At 33.4% G+C, this 24,749-nt stretch overlaps 1 protein-coding gene across 4 annotated transcripts in view; it reads right to left on the bottom strand.

Annotated features, from left to right (window-relative positions):
- Nucleotides 1–9,835: 9,835 nt before the first annotated feature.
- Cndp2 (Cytosolic non-specific dipeptidase 2) overlaps nt 9,836–24,749 on the bottom strand; it is a 91,090-nt gene continuing 76,176 nt past the window's right edge. For 3 of the 4 annotated variants that reach the window (XM_035371141.2, XM_035371142.2, XM_035371140.2), the window contains 4 exons: nt 23,884–24,055; nt 18,215–18,300; nt 14,426–14,592; nt 9,836–9,989 (listed from right to left, as the gene is read on the bottom strand). In XM_035371141.2, the coding sequence (XP_035227032.1) occupies nt 9,945–9,989; nt 14,426–14,592; nt 18,215–18,300; nt 23,884–24,055 (470 nt within the window). In that variant the 3' untranslated portion in view covers nt 9,836–9,944. The remainder of the gene's footprint in view (nt 9,990–14,425; nt 14,593–18,214; nt 18,301–23,883; nt 24,056–24,749) is intronic. The other variant, XR_004759922.2, reaches the window with a different exon arrangement.

Genomic DNA, 24,749 nt, shown 5'->3' with positions numbered 1-24,749 from the left:
ATATATGTTAACTTCCTTCTTAAAACTCATAAAATGGTTGTAAAAGACAAACAAACATTTCTTTAAAGATAAATCTTAATAACTTACACGTAACGTATTCGTAAACGCACATAACATAACAAGCGTACTTACTGCATCGTACCATTAAAAAAAAATTTTTTTTAAGCGTGTATTATCTCAAAGTATATTTTTAAAATTATAAATAGAACGACATCCAGAAATTAGCTGTTGCCATTTTCTCAATAGATATTTTGTCTAATAACAATTAAATAATTTACAATCATGCTTACATGAACCCTTAGAAGGCTTCAAAGGCAGGGGCTATGTTTCGCCCTTTTGTCACCAAATGAATTTCTAGTGTGTCTTGATGACAATAGATGGCGCTATCTTCTCATGGTTCATGTATGGTTGCTATGGTAATGAGCCTGCTACGTATGCATTAAGGTTTCCCATTCTTTTTATTATTGCTCTGTTTTTTGGAGCGAAACGTACAACTAAAAACGTTGTCTCGTCTTGAGGATGGCATTTCTTCTATTTTCAAAGGCCCTCACAGTCCGCTAGTCTGTATCTTATTTCGTAATTGCACCTCAAGACCCCTTCATAAACTGAGAGAGAACAACAAATGTTCTCGTGGACAAAAGAATGTAAGGATGCATTTAACAAACTGAAGAAGAGCGTTAAGATCTATGACAATCCTTACCTACCCTACAGCATTGGATTTCCAGGTTCGGAGTGCCTCTTCAGTTACATTCCGATCAAGTAAGGTTGGTTTGTTTTGTTTAATTATGGAAAAGCACACTAGGGCTATCTGCCTAAGGGGGGATGCCTTTGTGGAGGACTTTCTAAGGGAAACTGGCTCGTATACACGTTACATATGGGGAAAACCACGAAAATGCCCATGCAGCCAGCCTGTTCGCGGGATTCGAACCTCGGACCGAACTACCAGTGTTCAGCGATTTTACCGCTCGGCCGCTGGTGGGCCCGATCAAGTAAGGAATTTTATCACCGCTGTAATTAAAGAACTCTACAAGCTATTCGACATCCACAAAACTCAAACGACACCTTTACATCCCCAGTCATATGGTATGATGGGGAGACTTAATAGAATTATCCTTAATAACCTTTAGCTGAAGGTTTCCAGAAACCAACATGATTGGGACAAGAAGTTATCTCCGCTTTTATTGGCCTATTGTAGTGCTATCCAAATGACTACCAGCTATTCTCCATCTCAGATTCTCTTCGTTACGACCTTGTGATCTGTTTCCAGATGCGCCTTCTTCGGCTGAGGAGTACATGCAAAATCTTCAGGCACGGTTTGAAGCGATACAGACCAATGGTGAAAGAGATGCATGGGGAAATAAAATGTTGACAACCACTAACAAATATTAATACAGGCGTGGTGCCCACTTACAGCAATCACAGCTTGTCTATAAAAGCAAGTCTGATCTGAACTTACGTGATGAACGCTGTAACGGCCAATCACAAATGTTAGATGATGAGCTCTTGATGGTAACCACAGAGTAGAACAATAATCAAAATTCATGAATTGTTTTCGACATTTCTAGGTTCTAAAGAAACAAACTTCGCCTAAACTGCATAAGATGGTGTACGAGTTCAGTAATACATATTGTTAACAGTCAGCAAGGATCAGAATGCCAGCCCATTTGTCATTGCTATATCGGCACTGCAAACACCCATATTTAGTTCAGTGCCAAGAGTATTGAAAAATGAGTGTAGTATGACACTCATATGCCAGATATTGGTTGCTATCACATGACCCTACGCTTCACATCTCAAAACCATTTCTGCACCCACTTCAGATCATGTTCGCTGTCTGATGATGTAGTAACTAAATGGGGTGCATTATGAGCTTCTATCATCAGATCACACAATCACTGTGGAGTACTTTCAGCAGTTGCAATAGATGCAATAACATGCTTACCTTCACGACAATGCAAGACCACATATGGCCAAGGCAAATTGGAATACCACTCAGTAACTTTGCTGGAAAACATTGTGTCATCCACTATATTTAGACCCACCAGCGGCAGAGCGGTAAAGTCCCTGAACACTGGTAGTTCGGTCTGAGGTTTGAATCCCGTAAACGGACTGGCTGCATGGGCGCTTTCGTGGTTGTCCTCATGTGTAGCGTGTTAATATGAGCCAGTTTTCCTAAGAAAGTCCTCCATGAAGGCATCCCTCCCTTCCGTACAGTGCGTTAGGGCGGAACACGCAAATAATAATACACTATATTTGCTAGATCTAGCGCCGATAGATTATCACCTGTTCCATTCCTTGGATAACCACCACCTTTGTGGGAAATCCTTCAATAATGAGGCAGATTGCAATATGCACTCAGACTTCTTTGCATCCAAGACCCCTCGGTTTTACCCCTGGGGAAATGCACAGCTGCAAGAACATTGGCAAAGGGTCCCATCTACTGATAATGATTACTTTGATACATAACACTGAGTACCATGTGCTGTATGTTTCTATTTCTGATGATCATGAGTGGCATCTTTTTTGATTACCTTTATATAAATTTACTTCAGTAACTTTCATCAATTATTCCTTGGTTGACCTTAAGTGACTGCAGAACTTGCCCACTGACTTGATTTAATTTTATGGTACTATTCTGTTAGAGCGGCGTCAGTTAAAAATGCGCGACTCTTTTTTTGGCCGCTAATTGTTGCCAAGGGTAAAATTATGAAATAATAATAGAGTTCAAAAGACTAAAAAAAAAAAAATTACTTCTGTAAAATGCAAATTTTTTAATCTAGAGTATTCTACACATAAATAAAAAAATAACAAAACAAAACTTAATCTAAACAGGTGGCATAAAGAATATTCTACACATTACAAAAGGAAATTCAATCTAAACAGGTGGCACAAAATTACAAATATTATTCAATATTATAGAAAAGATTTCTTAAATATAACTTAATTTCTTAAATATAAACGACACCACATAAATTCTATTAAATATGGTTCTAAATGACCGCGAGCAGTGCCCCGCTGAAATTTATTTCTCCATTTAGCACAGCCCCACAGTTTGGATATGACATCCGCTTTAGGGTTCTACAAAATTATAACTGTGATTCATAGTGAAGTGTTCAATATTTCTTAATATCTCTTTCTTATATCCTTTCCACCAGTCTGAAAATATTATACTGCCATCCGCGATTTTTTAATGAATGGCAGTCATCAATGTTGTAGCACAACGATCGGGAATGGCGACCAGAAAACATTCTTTACTTTCCTGGCATAAAGCCCCGAATACCTATTGTTGTAGAAGAACATATACGATGTTGTTTTTTCTTTTTGTGAAAAGACTTTCGTCGATTTCTACGATTTTGTTGGCTCCACCGATTTTCTTTTATGAGACATGAAATTATTTGCACATACCTCCTTCAAGTAGTTATTCCAATCTACTATCCTATTATGGCTGATTTCTAACAGAAGTTGGCAAAATTCAATTGACATTAGTTCCTGATACCACAGATAGATAAAACGAAGGGCACCGAAGAAAGAAAGATGAGAGCCTTTAACCCATGTTTTGGTTCACAATCCCTTTTTTTTCACAGCAAGAACGTACGTAACAACACCATACAGGAGCTTTGTTTGAGTCAAAAGTTAACTTCATCGAATGATTTTGAGAACAAAGTCAATTGCTACGAGTTATTTCTTTGTCCAGAAGAAATCTTATGGTCCCCTCTTCTTCAATAGGTAATTGCAAAATTGTGTAGTCCATCGTACTAAAAAAAAAAAAAAAAAAGGGCGAAATATAGGGAAAAAAAAAAAAAAGTATGATGATATTTCAAACGAAAACTGGAAATCTCCAGCCACAATAGTTGGCGTGTTGTTGTAGCATTGTTTCCTTCTCATTTATAACTGATAACGCTCTAACGGAATAGTGCCAATTTTACTTTAACGCTTGGCGCCATGGTGTGCTTGGTCTGGACACACCTAAAAATCTCCCCCTGTACACACATAAAAATTGAATGAGAAAGGATGTATGAGTGGATTTATAGGTTAGTATAAATTACTCTGAACCTTCTTTATTTATACTAGATAGCAGCACAACACAAATCAGTCCATATATTTTAGCCATGTTTAGTTTTTAAAGACCCACATTTTTCAAAGAAATCTTCCAGATTTTTTTTAATATATAAAAGGAATTGTTCAAAAAGAAATTTCTGTGTTATTTCCTTTGCTATATGCTAGTCTCCTATTCTATATTAGTTTTAAATTTTTACCTTGAAATCTTGTCTAAAATCGAACGCCGAACAACAAACACATGAGGTGTGCCCAGAGTGGGATCACTGAGACACTGTATTTTTGTTTCACTGCAGCTCATTCACAACAGAAAGGTGGGTCCACATCTGTTTCATTTTCTTTTTTTTTTTTGGGGGGGGGGGAGGTTTGGTTATCAACCTCATCAAGAAATTGTTCCGGTGATTTTCAGCAGGTCAGAGGTAATTTATTGGTTTTTTCACTAGAGCAGTTCTTTTTTTTTCTTTTGCTTTCGTTCAAAGAAGTTTTGTTAGATCTACATTTTGATAGTTTTGAGTTATAGATGTTTATTTAATTTTATTTTATAGTATAAATTTTCTAATTGTGGATATAAATTAGTTCATTTTTTTCTGATTTTTAATTATTTTGCAAATGGATCGGAGAGGGCTGACCATTTCCGAAGCACTGAATATGCTACATGAATTGCCTTCAGATAGTGAATCTGATATGGATGTCGGTACATGTGCAAAACATGCAATGTTGGGTTGTGCTTTTTCAAAGGTGGGGATGTCACTTCCTATTTCTTCAAAAAGTACCACTATGAAAAAAAAAAAAAAAAAAAAAAAAAAAAAAATTGATGAAAGTGTAAGATTGAAATGTAAATAATGCAAATATTATATACCAAAGTTACTTTTTTTCACTTATATGCATGTAATCATCATATTACTAAGAAGAGTTTTTTGGAGGGTAGAGTAGCAGGCCTCCCCGTGGCACAACCTGGATAATGTTAAATCTGCTATGGTATTCAAATTCTAGTGTTTTTTGTCGTAGGCAAAATCTTTTACTCTTATTACGTGCTTCTCAGCAATGCTCGCTTCAGCACTCTTTTAGAAACTCTATTCAGTCAGTGAGCCCGCTCCGGGCACACCCACAGAATTAAAACAGTAAGTGCTATCTTTACAAAACTTTACCTGTGCACTTCTCTAGGCCTTATCAGACTGCTTACCATTCCCCCCCCCGAAATTTCAACTTTAAAAGGTAGCATGCTGGAAAGGGTTAAATATCTAAATTTACTTCCCTGCCACATACTGCCGACACATGGGTGGCGAAAATAACAAAAGGCACATACATTTCAATTTAGTTTGGACATTAGACTTGTCCTTAGTTGAGTCTTTTCACAATTTTGGTCTCCTTAAATTACGCTATCACAGACAAAACGTCCACCTGCCTTCGAAATGTGGCAACTGCACTACATAATATGGCATTTAGTTTATTTATACATCTTTCAAATTTAAGGATCGACCCATGGTGAAAACAAAAGGCACTGATGCACTTCAAGTTAATTTTGATATTAAACTTGTTCTTAGGGGAGTCATTCCACAGTTTTTACATTAAATGGCCTTAGTTGAATCCTTCAACAATTTTTATCTCATTACGTTATGCTTCTACATACAATATGTGCCACTTGCCTTGGAAATTTGACCACTGTACTACACATAAGGGATTTAGTTTATTTTCAAGGTATCTTTCAAATTTAAAGAATCTGTAATTGCTGAATGTCTGTTTTAAAAGAAATGAATTCACTCCTTAAAATCTAAATCTGTGTATTATTTTTAATTATGTATCTCACTGATACAACTTAAAATAGATTAAAATATGTTATCAGGGTTGCCACAGGAGAATGAAATTCCCTGACTTTTCCAGGTTTTCCAGGTGCATTTCAAGAAAATTCCAGTCTATCCGCGTAATGTACATTGGCTACGCTAAGAGGTAAATTATGGTATTACTTGTATTGTGTAGCAAATTCACTTAATTATTCAATAAATCACAGAGGACATTTATTCTTAATTATTCTTGGTATACTTTGTTTGATAATTTTAATTACTTTTCCACTGAAGAAACTTAATAAAATTTAAGATATATACATTGGATAACAAATGTATGTTTTATTTAATTATTACTCATGATCATCACCAGTTCAACACGAGGCTAATCCGGTCTTTATAAATCACAACGCAATGCTAAATAGTTAGGTTAGATTTTAGGTAAATTTAATTTGTGTGAGGTATGTTCTTAAAAAGCACCTTAACACTTGAAAACACAAATATAATAGTTGTTGTTTTCTCCATTGAAGATTGAGATTAGAATCTTCCCAATCTGGAATAAAATAAGGCTTTTTTTGCAGACATTCTGCTGCTAAACGAAACAAAGAAATCTAGTTTAATAAACTGAGGTATTTTATATTTAGTTCGCAGCATACATAAGAAAAAAATATGTGCATTAAATTTCGTGATGGTATGTCATCATACTGCTAGAATTAATTTCAAGATTATGCCAGAGAAAATTTCCTGAAATTTAGAAATATTATTTACTAATAATTAATAAATTTAGAGGGAAGAAGCATCATTAAATTATACGAATAACATAAAAATAAAGATAATTACTTAAAAATTGAATTAGAATAATCAACGATATTTTAGCGAATATAGTTATATTACATGGTTAGCCTAGATGACAGATTACTATTTTTTATTTTACTGCAAAATGGCAAGGTATTTATTAAAAAGAAAAGTTTAAAAAGATTTTGCGGTAAAATTCTAGTATACGGTAAGGCTTTGGCACGATTTTGAAAATTGTCGCCAAGACCAAAATGACCCGTTTACTGCGCATCATCATGTCACCAAATCCATACATGGAGATTATTTTAACCAAAAAACGTCTATGCAAAGAATCTCTGATTCTTTGGTCTATGTAAAGAAGAAAATTTTCCATACAAGTAAAATGCTATTACGCCGCTAGAATGCGGAGGGAAAATTTGCCAAGGGATTTGGCGACGGAACCTGGCGGCCAGAATTTCCCTCTCCGCGATGTGTACCGGAAATTGAGAAACGTGTTAAGAAGAAACGTTCTTTGACAAAAAGAAAGCTACGAAAATCCGTTTTTAAATTATTGCGAAAAATCCAAGAAGAAACATTTTATCAAAGGACGTTTCTTCTTGGATTTTTCGCAATAATTTTAAAAACGGATTTTCGTAGTTTCCCCCCCCCCTGAAAATTACTAACCTATGAACTAATTTACTTGCGCCAAAAAATATTTTCTTTTAATTTAGAGTTTAACTACTTGCGCTAAGACTAAACTTCACGGTTGCGGTGCCGTGCGCTACAATATAGCAAGTGGTAAAGTGTCTCATTTACGCCGCTCCGCATCTGCGAGTGCAATCCAGAGCTGTAACTCGAGAAATAAACAATCTCGTTGTTAGGCGACGTGTGCACCATGTTATTTTCATTTTTGCGATAAATGCTTATCGACGTGGGGTTCACGTCGCTCGCAGTTTGAGACAAAAACATCTCGACGTGCGTGGCACGTCTTTTTAGCGTGTGGTTAGAGAAATTTTAAAGGATATTCATTTAATGAACTCTTGATAACGTGACCTTCGAACTTCGACACCGGTTTCCAGCTTTGGCGGCAGACATATCACGCATGCACAGATGTTTCCCTCTATGATGGGACGGAGCCACGTCTGTTGCAGAGAGGTTTTCCTTCTTTACAATACATATTCTTTGATTCTAACCTCTATGGTACCGTATACTAGGATTAAACCCATTTTGTTTTATACGAGAACAGGTACTTTCTTTAGTTCATGCATTGCACATGCGATTCTCGAAAATACTGGAAACCAAAAGTTGCGGGAAACTTGCTTTGCTTTTCTAAAAGGCAATCAATTTGGAGCTGCGAAAATTGGCTCTATGCCAGCAGACACTCACGTGATAGGCAATTCGCCAAAAAAGTTATCTCTTCCGACGTCGGCGCAAAAATCGCTTTCTTTGGCGGGATCATTGTATGAACTTCCCTGACTTTTCCAGATTTTGACAAAAATACTTAAATTCCCTGACTTTTCCCTGAATTTTTTGGTCAATTTTCGAATTCCCTGACTTTTCCCGGTTCTCCAGGTAGCGTGGCAACCCTGTGTTATTAACATAAGAGATTTCTAGTGCCATGTATTACATACATGAACCATGTATTTATGTACCTTTCTTGCTTGATTTACAAATTAATAAATGAAAAATTATTTGTGGTCTCTATGAGAAATAATGGACATTTTAAACAAGGAAATTTATGCATGGTGCCAACAAACTGTTTTAACATAAATAAGAAAGGTGATAATACACATCAAGAAAACAGTTCTTAAATGGCCCCATTCCTCTCAATGTCAAAAAAGCATGAAGTAAAATGTCCATGACTTAATGTATTTCCCCGTCACCTGATATTTTGTGGAGATTCCACCAAACTTCAGCCAATAATTTTGGGGAAATTTTCAAAGGACAGTTTCATTTAGTTAGATAATAACAGGTAATTTATTCAGTTATATAATTTACATGTGCAAATTATTGATGCAGTATAATAAAAGAACATAAATAAAGCTTTTTGATTATTTGAAATCCACATAAATTCGCTTCGGTATGAATCTAAGTTGTACTGCGCTGTTAAGTACTGCATCATTTTGCAAAATCTCATCCTATTCAAGTCATTGAATGACTTGAACAGGATGGCATGATGAAAATACCCCATTGCTTGCCATTCTGAAGGCAGATCTCAAATTTTAATAATTTTTCCAAAATGCACGAGAAAAACAGGAAAATGGCTATTAATCTACATCCTATGATAGAAAAACAAAACTAGCTTATCGAGAATTAATTGGGGCTTACATAAAATCAAACAAAAGATTTTACATGTGTGTTGTAACATCACATTTATTCATTATTTGTGCTTAATTGCGCTGACTGGCACAAGAATTTTTGCTTGCAAAAATATGCAAGCAGCAAATGTCCCAATCAAACTTTCAACAGTGAAAAGGAGGAGGGAAAAAAAAAGAGAGATTATCTTCTGCCAGTTCCCCCTACATACTCATTGTATATATATATATATATATAATCTGCCATGGTTTTCACGATACTAAATCAGATGATGTTAACACAATAATAAAATAAGTATTGAGGATGTAATACTTTTAAAGAAAGCTTACTTGAGCATTCTTTAAAATTCTTACTTGAGCTGGTTTTTTATTGAACTTGATGATCTTATCAGTGCAACTGTCAATACACCTGCCTTTTACTTCAAAATTTCTTACAGCAAATGGTTGATGGCGATATTCTGGAGATGCACTACTTCTTTTGGCAGGACAGAAATGATCACTTCTGCTTGTTGCAGATGATTTCCTTTCTTCTTTTGTGTTACCAGTGATCCTTTACAATGCTCTCCTTTGCAAATATTTTAAGCTAGAAGCTTTTGTCATCTGTGTATCCTTTCAATGCAATTAAAGGTTTTTCAATAGATGATCAATTTGCACAGGAAAAAAGTGAGTGTTGCCATTCAGAATTTTTTATTGTAACCATAACCATGAGAGCTCTATCTTTTTAAATTATCACAATCTGGAGCGCATATCTTCAAATAAGAACATTTTAAATTTTAATTACAATTAGTAGAACTGATAGATTACTAGGGGTTTATATGTGAAAAAAAAATTTTTTTTTTATGTGTCCACCCTGTATGCATGTAGATATCATCTCGTATGAAAAATTAAAGGATTAAATTTAATACAATATCAAAATAATTAACATTTATTATCCATGATCTGTCAGTTTCCAATTTTATTTTAAAAATATTTCAATTATGTATCTAGTACAAAATTTTTCCAAGTAGATGCTTGACTTCTACAACTGTGAGACTTCATGTATATAAGCAGCCAATAATTTGATCTAAAAAAAGAAACAGAATATAGTATGTTTAAATTTGCGGAGAAAATAATATTTGTTTTGATACTTTTGCATTATTTGATAAAATACCAAGTAATCTAAATTTTTTTAATATTTCTAACATATTATATGAAAAATATTTATACATGAAATAAAAAATTATAAACCGCAGGAATATGACACCATGTGATTAAACAATCATTGTACATTGACCATACTCATTTTAGTAATGGCCCACCTGTGGCTGTGTGGATAAGACTGAAATGAGTAGTTCAACCAGAGAAATGGCTGCATGAACATTTTTATAGTTTTTCCCATTTGTAACATGAATATGAGCAGATTTCCTTTAGACAGTTCTCTCTGAAGGCATCTAACTCCTTATGAGATAGCTTTAGTATATGTTTTACCTTCAATTTAATAAATGCCATCCATTTCAGGAACAGTATACAGAGCTCAAAGATCCAAATAGACAAAATCTTGCACTTGCATTGGCTGATGATACAATAGATGTCTTCATGGAGAACTTTCTAAGGAGGACTGATTGGTTTGCACACATATTACATACAGCAAAAACCATGAAAATTCCATACAACCAGACACAGTCAACATACCAGTATCCTGTAGCTTTAACCATTCCATTACTGGCTCATGCCGCAGACTATTTCACAATCAGAAATAGAACTTAGAACAAGTTAGTACTGTTTTTCAGCTTTAGACTCAGCCATCACTGAAACACATTACTCTGTTATGGAATTAAAAAAGCATTGTTACTTAAAGTAGGTAATTCTCAAATCATACCACATTTTGGAACTTCAGTGTATACAATATAAAAATACTCCTTTTTATCAACAGAAATATCTAAAAATTAACATTTAATTTTGAGTAGCTCATAGGATCACTGAATGCAAGTTTCCAAATATAATTCAAAAACTGCACACGTCCATGCACAGCAGTTTAAAAAAAAATTAATAACATGATTATAAATGTTACATATTGTTATGAATTTTGCATATAGATAGATAATTTTAGTAAAATTATATATGAAATTGTATTTTTCTGTGTAATGTAGCATGGAAAGCCGAGAAAAGAACATGTAAGAACGTGATGTTATCGAGCCTTCAGCAAGTCCTTGGGTCTCTGACATTGTCTTGGTCAAAAAGAAAGTTAGTTCAACTATCTGGATACTCTTTCTGGAAGCAAGTGGTTTTTGACACTTGATTTAAAGAATGAATATTTCCATGTAGAGATACACTCTGACGAACAAGAAAAGATAGCGCATAATACCAAACAAGATTCTCGCGGTTGAAGGTGATGCCATTTGGATTACGAAAGGCACCATCAACATTCGAACACCTCATGAATACTGTGTCGAGATGATTTTCCTACTTTTAAGCCTGTCTGATATACCTGAATGACATCATCATCGTCAGGAAGAGTTTTTAACAACATCTTGAAAACCATAGAAAGATGCTGCAGAAACTGAAAGAAGTCAATCTAAAGTTGAGCCCAGCTAAATGTAAACTATTCAGACAAGAAGTGACTTACCTAGGACATGTCATCTCTGCCAAGGGTATGTGTATGGATCTAGAAAAGGTGTCACAGCAGTTAAAGACTGGAGATGCCCCGAAAATGTCCATCAACTGAGAAGTTTCCTGGGGCTTTGCACATACTACAGGAGATTTGTGAAAGACTTTTCTTCCATTGCAAGACATCTTCGTAAGCTGGCAGAGAGCAAGGAAAAGTTCTTGTGGACAAAAGAATGTGAGGATGCATTTAACAACTTAAAGGAAGCTTCAACATCTGCTCCAATCCTGACATCCTCAGCGCAACAGACCATTTATTCTCGACACGGATGCGAGCAATGAAGGTGTCGGTGCTGTTATATCCCAAAATATAAACGGCCAAGAATGTGTTGCGGCTTACTGGAGCAAGTGCCTGTCTAAACCGGAGAGGAATTACAGTGTCATTAGGAAAGAGTTGCTCACCATAGTCAAAGCCGTAAAATTTTTCCATTATTCTCTCCACAGCCGAAAATTCCTGCTCTACACAGATCCTGCATCGCTGACCTGGCTCTTAAATTTCAAGAATCCTGAAGGTCAAACAGCCAAGTGGATACAGAAACACCAGGAATACGACATCACTATCCGTCATGGGAGAAAATCATCACATGGAAATGCTGATGGAATAGCAGAAAGTACTAGAAATATCTCAGCGGTCAGGTGAAAACCGGAGAGAGCATCTGCTTTCAGTTGTTGTAGTTGTTAGCTCAGAGTGACTTTGGAGAGTTTCAGCTTTTAGATGCGTTTTGCATTCGTGTTTAAAGTTCATACAGTACAAAGTCTTTAATCTGGACTCATCGGGACTTCGCCTATTCCAGATTAGGGGTTTTTCCAGAAATTATAAAATTAAAAATATGAAACCGTAATTTATAAAATGAAGAACAATTACGATCTAAAGGGTATAAAAATTTTAAAGGAAAAAAAAAAAGGGGGGGGGACAGCAGCTTAATATTTATTTCTTTACTTTATTAAACATTCCTTTCAATGTAACTTGTTTAAGTTGCTTCGTTTTATGTGCTAATACCTTCTCTTTAATAGACATAATTTCTTGTTCAGTTACAAAGTTGCGCTGTTCAAGTCCTGTAATTGCTGTGCCAAGAATACTGACTAACTTGTAAATCAAAATTTTTTTCGTTTTCACTAACCTCTCTGTCACTTTTTTCATGCCTTTATCCATTTTTTCCAGCAATTCCACTTTTTGTTTGATGGACATTGAAACATGTTTTCGCTTTGTAGATCCTTTGGCAGCTCCAGAATTGGAAACTCTTTTTGACATAATCGAAAGTTCAAGCTTACTTTTTATAAAATTGCTCTAACAGTCTGCAAAAAATAGTAAGCCGGATCCAATCAGAAGATTAAGGAGTAACGCAATCTATAACATTAACTGAAATAGATAACTAGATAATTTTAACCTAGCTTATACCATCCGTTATACATTAAATGCATATGCATAAACGTATTATACACATGCGTAAATGCATATGTGCATGCGCAAAAAATTTGTAGCTTTGAGGTCCGAATTATAGATCATTCTGGATTATAGACATCCGAATTAAAGACTTCTGTACTGTAGTAGTTTCAAGTGTAACTACTGATTGTGCTCTGTGATACTGTGAAAAGCTGTACCAGTATTTCTGTGAAAAGATCCAGAACTCTGAAATGTTTCTTTTGATAAAATGAATGTTATTAATCTATCAATCGACCTGTGAGCATTCAATGTATTACGAACCTGTTTTGATGCAACAATATTATAATTTTATACAATATACCAGTAATTTCTTATCTTGTTGTATATTTCAATTTCTATTTCTTAACAGATTATTTGGCTATTTACATCTATTAGCATAAAACCTTTTAACCTTCCAGCATGCGTGTATGCGAGAATTTACGGCAAATCCAGTTTTTAATGCACATTTTTCGCATATCAAAGCTGAGACTTCTGAAGGTTCTATTCCTCCTTTCTACCCTTCTCCACATCATGGAATGAGTTAACAGGAAGTCATTTGACTTTTTTTTTTAACTGGGCTTTTGTGCTACGCGGCAGCTTTTTCATAAAAGTTACGACATGAGCATGGTCGTGTCTTAAAATTCGGAAAATATTTTTCTTCTCAAATATTTTGTAATTTTGTGTTATTAATTGCAGTGTATTATTTTAATTTGAATACATTTGGCTCTGTAAATTTTATATCGGTTTTCATGGCAAAAAAATATGTGCAACCAGCTGATTTTGCTTGGATTCTTCAAGAATCATCTGTAGAAGAAAAGGAAACCTTTGGATAGGAGAACAATAGCGATTTCCATCCTTATTTTCTTTTATTTCTATTTTTTAGAAATAAATAAAAACATTAAAGTTAGTTTAAAGTGCATTTTTGTAACCAGTAAGAAGGAAATTTCCTTGCAGAAGTAAGTAATGCTAAACTTACTTTTTTTCCTACCAAGGTGTTTTCCTTTTTTATTTTCTACACTAGTCTTTGATGAATATTAAAATTAGTTTCGATTTTAAAATATAATTATTAAATAATAAATTTAAAATTTTCTATAATGAAATACATCATTGCATTTCCATCTCACTAACATAAGAACTTAAAAATAATTTACTTATATTTGAATGCGAAATCATTTGTATTTTGCAATAATAAGTTTAATATTTTGTTTTTTAACAAATTTATTATCAATATTCACTCATTTCTGTCATTTTTCATGCCAAAAATGGCAAAATAACAGATGTCATAAAAAACATGATGCACGCATGCTCATGTAAAATTGCCATGCATGCATGCTGGAAGGTTAACTGTAGTTCAAAAATAGTGGATAAGAAATATAATAAGGGCTCTAATTAAAAAACAGTAAATAATAAATATAAAATTAAAGCATACTTACTCCATAAATATAATTAAAAATGTCAATCTTTTCATTCTGGGAATGTGCACCATCATCACTACAACCAATGCCTAAAAGTATAACATTCTTGCCAGTTGCTTCTTGAAATGTTAATGTTACAGGAATACTTCCGCCTTCTCTTATTAGATCTGGCTCTACTCCATATACTATAATTGTAAAAATACAAAGCATATACAGAATAAATGTAATTTAATTGTAAAATATTATACAGTGCACTTTCATTTTTAAGAATCTAAGAGACTAGCTGTGCGTGCGTGTACACAGGGTATCCGAGACCAAACACCCTAATTTGAAATGTCTGCAATACAACATGTATTCAATACATAAAGAAGATTCATACAACAATGAAGACACAGTTTTGAAGTTTTATTTATTTGTTCAATCACACTATTTCTACACAAACCCCATGAGTGACATGGAGGATGTCTTACCGATACGTGATTTCTCTCCAGGTATTCTTTAGCACTGAAGAATGTCTTTGGCGAATGTTGCTTGTTTGAATTTATCATCAGGTTTCACACTTGTTACACGAGGCCAAAAAACCTCATGTAACAAGGGTACGTTGTATGATTGAAGTTTTAGGCACTTATGTAGCACATCGTACACAGTTAATAAACTCAAGTGACACTGTGCGAACGGATTTCTTACAACTTCTAGGAAACGTACCTGAAATGCGATTAACAGTCTCCTCTGATGCTTTGATTGTTTTGTTTGAGGATAACTCCGAGCAACAGATCCTGTTTCTAGAAATGCTGCTTACATTTTTTTTTTTAATTCTCTTGGCATTGGGAGGGTTTCTGTAGTACTCTACACAGAAACATCACTGAACTGCAATAACGGACCCTAATTCTGCACACCACCACATGATTCGTGTTTTTTCAACATTCGTTCCCATTTTTCTTCCCCACCCTAAATTTTCAAATTTTTCCGAATTTTAGCAAATTTTATAAAAATGAAATAAAAATGAACTTGACAGAACATTATAAATATAAATTTCCACATATAGCCTTCCATCTCATCCCTAACAAAAATGTCTGGGCTATTTATTATGTTCAATATAAAAGTTTCAAATTAGAGTATTTTGTCTTAGACACCCTGTATATATACAATATGAAAGTAAATTACTCAAAAATTACTAACATAATTGGCAACAGCCCTTTTAATTCCTGCTTTAATTTAGCAACATCCTCATCTTGGAATCTGTACTACATTACTTACATCATTAATATCAACTGTTATTCAGAACTAAAACAAAGGATTTCAATACTACATATACTCCAGATGCTAATACACAGTCCCGTGTTTTCCATTCCCTTGCCTAACTAACAACAGGTTTTTCCGCTTAGCAGCTTTCATCTATCATTTGAAAATGTGATTTATATAAAACTGTGGGACACTTATAGCACTCAGTGATGCAAAAATGAAGAATAGATACAGTCAAAAGTCATTAATCCGGACTCGCCGGGACTTCGGCGATTCCGGATTATCGATTTTTCCGGATTATAGATCATCAGTTTAAATCTGATAAGATGGCATGCAAAAATTAAAAAATTAAAAATATGAAACCATAATTTATGAAATAAAGAACAATTATGATCTAAAGGATATCAAAATTTACAAAAAGAAAAAGCTTAATATTTATTTGTTTACTTTATTAAACATTTCTTTCAATGTAACGAAGAACTTGACTTAAATCATATCAAAGACGGAGTACATCGAGATGAAATACTACATTTAGTAAGGAATTATAAGCCAAATAAAATAAAAACATCTGCCCTGAAGATAAGGACAGTGTTGACAGATCAACTTCCAATTCATTGCAGTCCGCGTCATTCCAAAATTGCTTATCTTCTAAAATAATTTTCGGAAGCGCTGTCCAAATTATAAATAAAGTTTTAATTGATAAAATCCATCAATAAAGTTAAAATTAATAAAAAGAACACAATAAAGTCTATTTACAGTAAGAAGTAACAAAATTTAAAATGAAAACGAGTGTGGTAAATCTCGAAGCACAGAGAAGTATCACTTTGTAACTCTTAGAAAAAGTATCACTATTTAACTTATTATAGAATTTAACTTATTATTTATTTATTATAGAAAATGAATCAGTACTCTCATTTGCGTTAGTTAAATGGTTCACTAACCATATTAGGGTATTCTTCCTCTGATAAATAGCGCCTTCCCACCATAATAGACTGGAGGTGAGGCTTTCCTAAATAAAAAAAGAAGGAACGGAAATATATCTGAAGGCAATGCAAAAAGTAAAAAAACTCCGCACAGTAACCCTAAAAAACCGAACATAGTAGAGGGAAAAAATAGAATAAAAAAAGGAATTGGATATAAATCAGATACGAGATTGTTTTCATTAGCACGCAGCGATTTAAAGAGCCCACCTCTGTTTATGCTTTCCCTCCGCCCCCTCCCTCGAACAGCTGATGAGTAAAATACCAAAGTCAAGTAGAATATATCAAACTCAAGGTCAGGAACCTAAAACTGTGTTCATTTCAAAAGTAATGGACACAGGATGCCATCTAGTGGCTTTCAGAAAAACGTTCCACCTTAAAATGCGTATACGCATCACCCGTCCTCTGAATGCGATCTTTACTGATGCATGGATGGGACACCCAGCTGTAAGAGACGTTCTTAGAGAATGCATATATGGGACGCCCGTCCTGAAAGGGTTAAGAATAACTGATATGTAACCATAAACCCAAAAGAGGCAGCAGAATTTAGGGAACAAACAATTTTTGGAATTTGGGGAAGCACCGAGCGGCAAAATTAAGGGATGAGAAGTTTTTTATAATTTGGGGAGGGGAAAGCACTGGAATACAAAGTTTAGGCGCGGTGAAAATTTAGAACTTAGGAAGGTGCACTGTAGCAGAATTAAGAGACTGCACCAGGTGATATCTAGCGCCAGCCCTAAATAAAGCCTTAAGTATATGTGGGAGTTTATTTATTCAGGATACAGATTAGTTTTAAGCATGTGCAAGAAATAAACATAGGTATAGTAAATAACTTAATACATTTCAGTACGTAATAGGAGCAAGACAAAATTTAGCGGAACAACTTGGCTTTCATCGCCAATCTTGTGATACACAGCCAATAATGTATAACAGACGCTATTAAGTTAGGCTAAAATTATCTTAATTGATTCTACGGCATTTCAGTTAATGTAGCAGACTGTGCTGCTCCTTAATCTTCTAACTTGATCCAGCTTATTATTTTTTGCAGACTGTTATTATTACAGAAATTTTATAAAAATTAAGCTTGAGCTTTCGATTATATCAAAAAGAGTTTCCAGTTGTGGAGCTGCCAAAGGATCTACAAAGTGAAACCATGTTTCAATGTCCATTAAACAAAAAGTGGAATTGCTGCAAAAAAATGGATAAAGGCATATTCATCTCAAAATTATGCAAGAATATGGCATTGGAAAGTCAACTGTATATGACACAAGAAAAAGGAACTTTTAGAATTTTTTATGGAAGCAACTTAAACAACTTACATTGAAAGAAATGTTTAATAAGGCAAAGAAATACATATTAAGCTTTTGTTTTTGTAAATTTTGATACCCTTTAGATCATTATTGATATTTATTTCATAAATTACGATTTCATATTTTTAATCGTATAATTTCTGCATACCATCTCACCAGATTTAAATTGATGATCTACTATCCGGAAAAATCATAAATCCAGAATCGCCGAAGTTCTAACGAGTCCAGATTTTGGACTTTGTACTGTGTTAAAGATTCCCAAACATAAATTTTACCTGTTTTCACTGCTTTTCGACCTGCCATGTAATGGGGATGATTTGGATCGCTGACCCATGGTTTCCCACTATAAGTCATAACTACACTGAAAATGAAAATATTCAAATTTAAAATAAATTCTATTAAATATATATATATATATATATATATATAAGAAACTGAAATCAGAAATGTACACTTTTTCCTACAGAATTTATAAATCATATCCAACACAAACATATTATTATTACTAAAATTCATGAACAGCAGAATAAAATAAAACAACAGTGTAAATCCATACTAGTAAGTTGTAATTAATTATTATTTTTAAATAATAAAATAAACAAGTTTTAAAAGAATTTGTGATTTGTCTTGATTTTAGCGCTGCGGAGAGCGGCACAGATTCTTAACACAGAGGGTGGGACAAAGGCGCGCGTGCAATTGCCACACTGAAAGTGTTAAAGGGTTACCATTAGTTTAAATTATAATTTTGATTTATATTTTTTCATACAAATATATATAATGCACAAGAATATTATTGCTGTAGTTAGTATCTATTATTTACAGTTACAAAAGTAAAACTGGACATAATCAGAAAACACACACCTTTTTTTCTCAAAATCTATGAAAAATAAAAATTCTGAATGGTAGAAGAAACAGACACCTTTACTGGCAAAAGCAAATTTAACATCTTTCATTTAGATATTAAATTTATGGCATATTTCCACGATCCAGATCCTCACAAGAAGCACAAGAAGTTTATGAAGATTGGTAATACGAGTACTCTTTACAGAGAGGATAGCAGCTGAACAAGCATAGATGAAAAGGATATGGAATAAATTCAGAACTCTAGTTTTCGACTAGTACAGAGCAGATCTCCATTCATATAATCTACAGATAGATTCACTGTTCATTTAAATGTTTAACTCAGCTTTTTCTCAAGAGAAGGCACTATGTGTCCACAATGAGGAAAGCTTATGTTTATTGTAAAAAGAAAAACAGACTGGCGCTGCATGTCAAAGCAGAAGTGTTTTGATTCTGTATCAAGAATTCATGCAGTACATTTATATTCTAAAGAAAATGGATGAAAGGCAATCTTTTCCAAATGTTATGCATTGTTTCTGGATAATAAAGAAGAAAGGAGTATGTATGGCCCATAGCATCAATTTTTACTTGTTTATTCTCCGAGCAGTGATTTGTGTATATATGACCATTTTCATATTTCAAGAACGTAACACCACAATTCTATAAATGACAGTTGGAAATTTTTTGTACCTACTACAAGAAGGGAAGCACTTCTCATGACCTTATAATTATTGTATTATAGATTCCAACCTTGAAATATAAAAAACCAGGAGGAATCCAAAAACTGGAAGTTTCCAAAAGGTTTTCATGCTTCATGGTGATGCCATTTCAAAAGAGCTCCAAAATCACTTAAACTCATTTTACAAAATATAATTCAGGTTAATGAACTATCTATAATGTTATTCTGGTTTCACATTTTTAACTAATTTCATTTTGTAATTTTCTTATGTTTTTATATTGTGAAAATCCTGGCTAGGGAAGGTAAATTTTCATTTATCAAAGTACTTTTAAAAGAGATGAAAGCGAAATTAGTAATTATTATACCTAAAGTGGAATCAGTTCTCGAATGTCTACAATCATGAACAAATTTTCCAAATGAAAAATGTTTAAGTTGAATAATGATGCTTCAAGAAACAAATAGGCAAGCAGGCAACAAATGACACTCCAAAATGCATTTAATGCAATGGAGGAAATGCCTTTAGAGGATGAAGGAAAGATGTTCCAAGTAGTTATTTGATCATCAAAATTTGTTCAAAATGGCATATAGTACAAAGGTTCATGCAATGTTATCACCTTGATACAGTCATAGCATAAATATTTGCACTCAAAATGCCATGTCCAACTTAGGTACATTTTAAACAGGGTTCATAGACACATTTTAGTTAAAAAAATAAGCACAGATAAGCATTTTTCAAGCACATTTTAAGAAAAAAAATAAGTACCTGTCTAATTACATTATACACAACTGCATAACCTTAAAAGAAAAATTAGACTTATAATTTAAAATATGAGCAATTCAGTATTTATTAAGAGAGAATGAGCATTACTCAACCATGTAAAAAATTATTTTTTTTTTTAAATTTTAAATAACAGTTCAATTTACAGAACTAGTTTACAATGAGAGGGGAAAAAAAACTATGCAGAACTAAATTATATTACAAGATTTAATGATGAAATTTCAGTTCAAATAGAGAAAATAAAGAATAATAAGCCATATTCATTATGTTTGCTTGGCACTTAAAAATAAATACAATTTATTTTTCCACTCATATTAATATTTAAATAATTTAACTTAAATCAAAATTCTGAACATTTTCTAAATTTTCATTGTATAACAGTTTTCCCTTAGCAGATATTGCAAGCAAAGTAATTTAAGTAAAAATAAATGAAAAAAGGAGCTTTTCTAAAATCAGAAGATGGGAAATTGCTTCATGCAGTCATCCTTTAACAGTAAAAGCTTAACCAAAGAATATGTATAGACATTCTTTGGCTTAACTAACCGCCATACTCGGAAATTACCGAACTTCCGGATAGTTGAGCGTAACTGATAAAAGAGGAAGAGGGTTAGATTGTAGCCATTCTTTGATTGTTTTAGCTAAATAATACTTTTGACATTTCGATATGTGCATCATATAATAAATAGTCCCATGGAACTGAAAAATAATCTGCTTAGAAAGCACAGTAAAACTCTTTTATCTCTGCGAAAATATCACAAACGTTACTGCACAATACATGCGCCTTAATTCTTCCACACGTGATGTTATGCAATCAGAATCAACAGCTACCGGTATTTGAAGAATACATAACTAAATAAAGGAAAACGCCTCTTTGCTTTGTTTGGTTTTTCACCGCCATTTGCCCATGTGGCATATTTATAACTGAGTAGCTCCGCCCGATATCCCTGCCATACTCATATTGATTAATAGAGAGATTTACCAATCTGGGGTGTTTTTCATTCTAATTTTGAACAGACTGCGTTAAATTTTCAGAATACAATCGTTCTTCGCTTGGGTTGGTAGACAGAACTTTTAGTCCTATTCAATCCAGGTTGAAAAGTGACCCTCCACAAAAAAGCCCGTAGCTTGCTTTGCTACGAACTGTAACGCTTTCAATATTCGAGATTTTGCGGAGAAAGGGAAGGACCCCCTCCCCCAACTTCCGTACTGTATAATCAATTAAAAAAAAAAAAAAAAAGGCTTAATATTTATTTGTTTACTTTATTAAACATTTCTTTCAATGTAAGTTGTTTAAGTTGCTTCGTTTTTTATGTGATAATACATTCTCTTTAATTCTATAAACAGACATAATTTCTTGTTCAGTTACAAAGTTCCGCTGTTCAAGTCCTATAATTGCTGTGTCGAGAATACCGACTAATTTGTAAATCGAAATTTTTTCGTTCTCAATAACCTCTCTGTCACTTTCTTCGCTATTGGAAATGAATTATAATGACGAGGCATTTGATTTAAATCGTATCAAAGATGGAGTACATCGAGATGAAATACTACATTTAGTAAGCAATTATAAGCCAAATAAAATAAAAACATCTGCCCTGAAGATAAGGATAGTGCTGACAGATCAACTGCCAATTCATTGAGCGTCGCTGCGTTAAAGATAAACAAATGTTAAAGTTTAGATAAACAAAGGATATGCTTTTATCCATTTTTTGCAGCAATTCCACTTTTTGTTTAATGGACTCCGAAACATACTTTCGCTTTGTAGATCCTTTACATATTAGTAAATATATATCGGAAATTCTATTTGACATAATTGAAAGTTCAAGCTTACTTTTATAAAATTGCTCTAACAGTCTGCAAAAAATAATAAGCTGGATCCAATTCGAAGATTAAGGAACAATGCAATCTGCAACGTTAACTGAAATAGATAATTAGATAATTTTAGCTTAGCTTATACCGTCCGTTATACATTAAAGGCGCATTCGTAAACGTATTTTGCGCACGCGCACACACAAATTCGCAGCCGTAAAGGTCTTACGCGCATGCGTCAACGCGGCGCATGCGCAGAAAATTTGTAGCTTTGAGGTCCGGATTATGGGTGTCCGAATTAACGACTTTTGACTGTATTATCTTTAATGTTACTTTAAAAACAAAAATTATCATGCAAGTCGTTACTGAAATTGGTATCATGAGATATTAGGTTGCCAGCTTTTGAATTTAAAAGTGGACTTGAGATCATTAAAATAAAAACAGAAGATAACCTTAAAACCAGTAACCTACAACAAATGAAATATTATCTCATATTTAAATGATATAATGTGTGATGGGCTCATTTCCCTTCATATGAAATGTATACGGCAATTATTATACTTTGCCCACCAGCAGCTGAGCGATAAAAGCCAATGAATATTGGTACTTTCAGATACAGCAGTCCAAAATATTACAGTCTGCTAGATATTATACTATATCAATTTGTTTACCTTATCTTTCCTATGGACAAAACTGAATAAAACGCTACCATTCATATGAACACACCTAAATTTTATGTATAAATTACACATATTGTAACACAAAAATAAATGTAAATATCTACTGTATTATTCCAGCAATATTTTATGACATTTTTACATTCAAGTTTCACTTTTTTTTTTTATAAAAAGGGCTGTTTTTAAGCTGCCTGTATCTTTTGAATGCAATTTACAAATGCATGCTGCCTCAGTTTAGTTTAAACAGAAATTAATTCATAATTATTTTCAAAATGGAAGATCCATTTTGATTGAACTCCTTTACTAGCTGTACAGTAAAAAAAAAAAAAAAAAAAAAAAAAAAAAAAAAAGGTATCCTAAACAATTGTAAGGTTTCATCTTATATCTCAGGATTAACTTTTTTTGGGCGGTGAGGGGGTTATTTTTTTAATAAAATGTAAGATTCTAACCTGTGTATTTTTAGGTTATAGTTTAAGTTGTAGAATCTTAAGAACTGGTAAGCGAATAACCGCTTCAGTTCGTGAGACAGAAAATTAAACTTGGGAAGGGTTAAATACCCTTTATTATTCCAAACTAATTTCACAGAACTTCTTCTTGGAGTTTTACAATAAAGCCTCAACTCAGGCTTGAAATCAGGAACTAAGAAATTAAACTTAACTAAAAAGATATAGCCAAAGCTATCAACATGCTAACAGAGTTGGCCCCTTAACGCCAAATAATGGCAAAACTATCAAGGGCCTAAAGTACGGCCGAGTGTACTAATAGCTTAAGAAAGAGTAGCCTAAAAAAGCGAACTCACACTAATCAGAATCACTGGTTCTCTCTAACGAAGTCAGTAGAAATTCTGAGTTAAATACTTCTTCTCATCTGCATTCAACCGCGATTCTAAAACTACGTTCTGGCCGGAAGTTGTAAGCTTAAAATTAAGAAGAGAGAGGAAAGTAATTTTAACTCAAAATTTAACTGTTAGATAAATTAACACAATCCTTACAAAAACAAAATACAATGAATACAGGAACTGATGCAGAAGATGAAGCATTACAGAGTCACATGCATGTAATATAAATTATAACAAATTAATATGAAATATATACTATTTATAAATTAAATACTAATTATAATTTAAAATATTGTACATATATAATAAAAACTGAATCTGCTTACTGTAATTTATTAGGTGAGCCTCTAGTTTCATGAACTTTATTTAAATGATCAATAATTAATTTCTCAATTTTTTCAGGTTCCTGATTAGGTACAATACGAATTGAGAACTTTCCTGTGACTTTTCCTGGAATCACAGTCTTAGCTCCTGGTCCATTGAATGCACCTTCAATTCCTAAGGAAGGAAAATAAAATAATGCATTAAATTAAACAACTTTTCAAAATCAGAAGACAGCACATCATATTGGATCCAAGAATCAAGAAACCACCAAAATGAAGCACTTTACTCTTCCCTCTTACCCCCCAAAACATCAGATTAATTTACACTTTACATCAAATATGTATATCATGTTGGAAGGTATTGTTTCCCTCCTTACTTCACGTTTTCATGATGTAATTGGGTACATGTCTTGCTGAAAATCAAGAAGTTTTGAGTTTCAATGTTCGCGAGGCACTGCACATTTATCATGTTTCCTACTTTGAAATAAAATGCCTAATGTTCTCTACAATAGAATCCAAACAGAACTCTGGACCTACTAACTTCCATCCAGATGTCCTTCCAATTACACCACAAAAGCATGTGGTAAAGAGGAAGAAAATACTTTATATTTTCAGATTCATCACAGGCTTTGTTTCACATTTCCTTCTAAGAATCTGGAAAGAAAAATAGGTTGACAAAGAATACTTGATACATACAATATGTATGTTGTGTAGTCAAATTCATTAATCAAAATCATATTTTAAATTTTAGCTATCCACTAACATTAGTAGCTTTGATTAGAGGTGTTATTTGCTTTTAAGAGTTATTTACCAGTTAGCTATTTTTAAAAATTAAAGTTTAATTTCTGAGTTTATTTGATCATTTTCAA

This window comes from Stegodyphus dumicola, chromosome 7, assembly GCF_044657685.1.
Source record: "Stegodyphus dumicola isolate Sdum_Otavi_A_Nest chromosome 7, ASM4465768v1".
In the NCBI taxonomy this organism is placed as follows: Eukaryota; Metazoa; Arthropoda; class Arachnida; order Araneae; family Eresidae; genus Stegodyphus; species Stegodyphus dumicola.
Note: the sequence above shows the minus strand (reverse complement) of the source record. Positions and strands in the feature narration are given on the sequence as shown.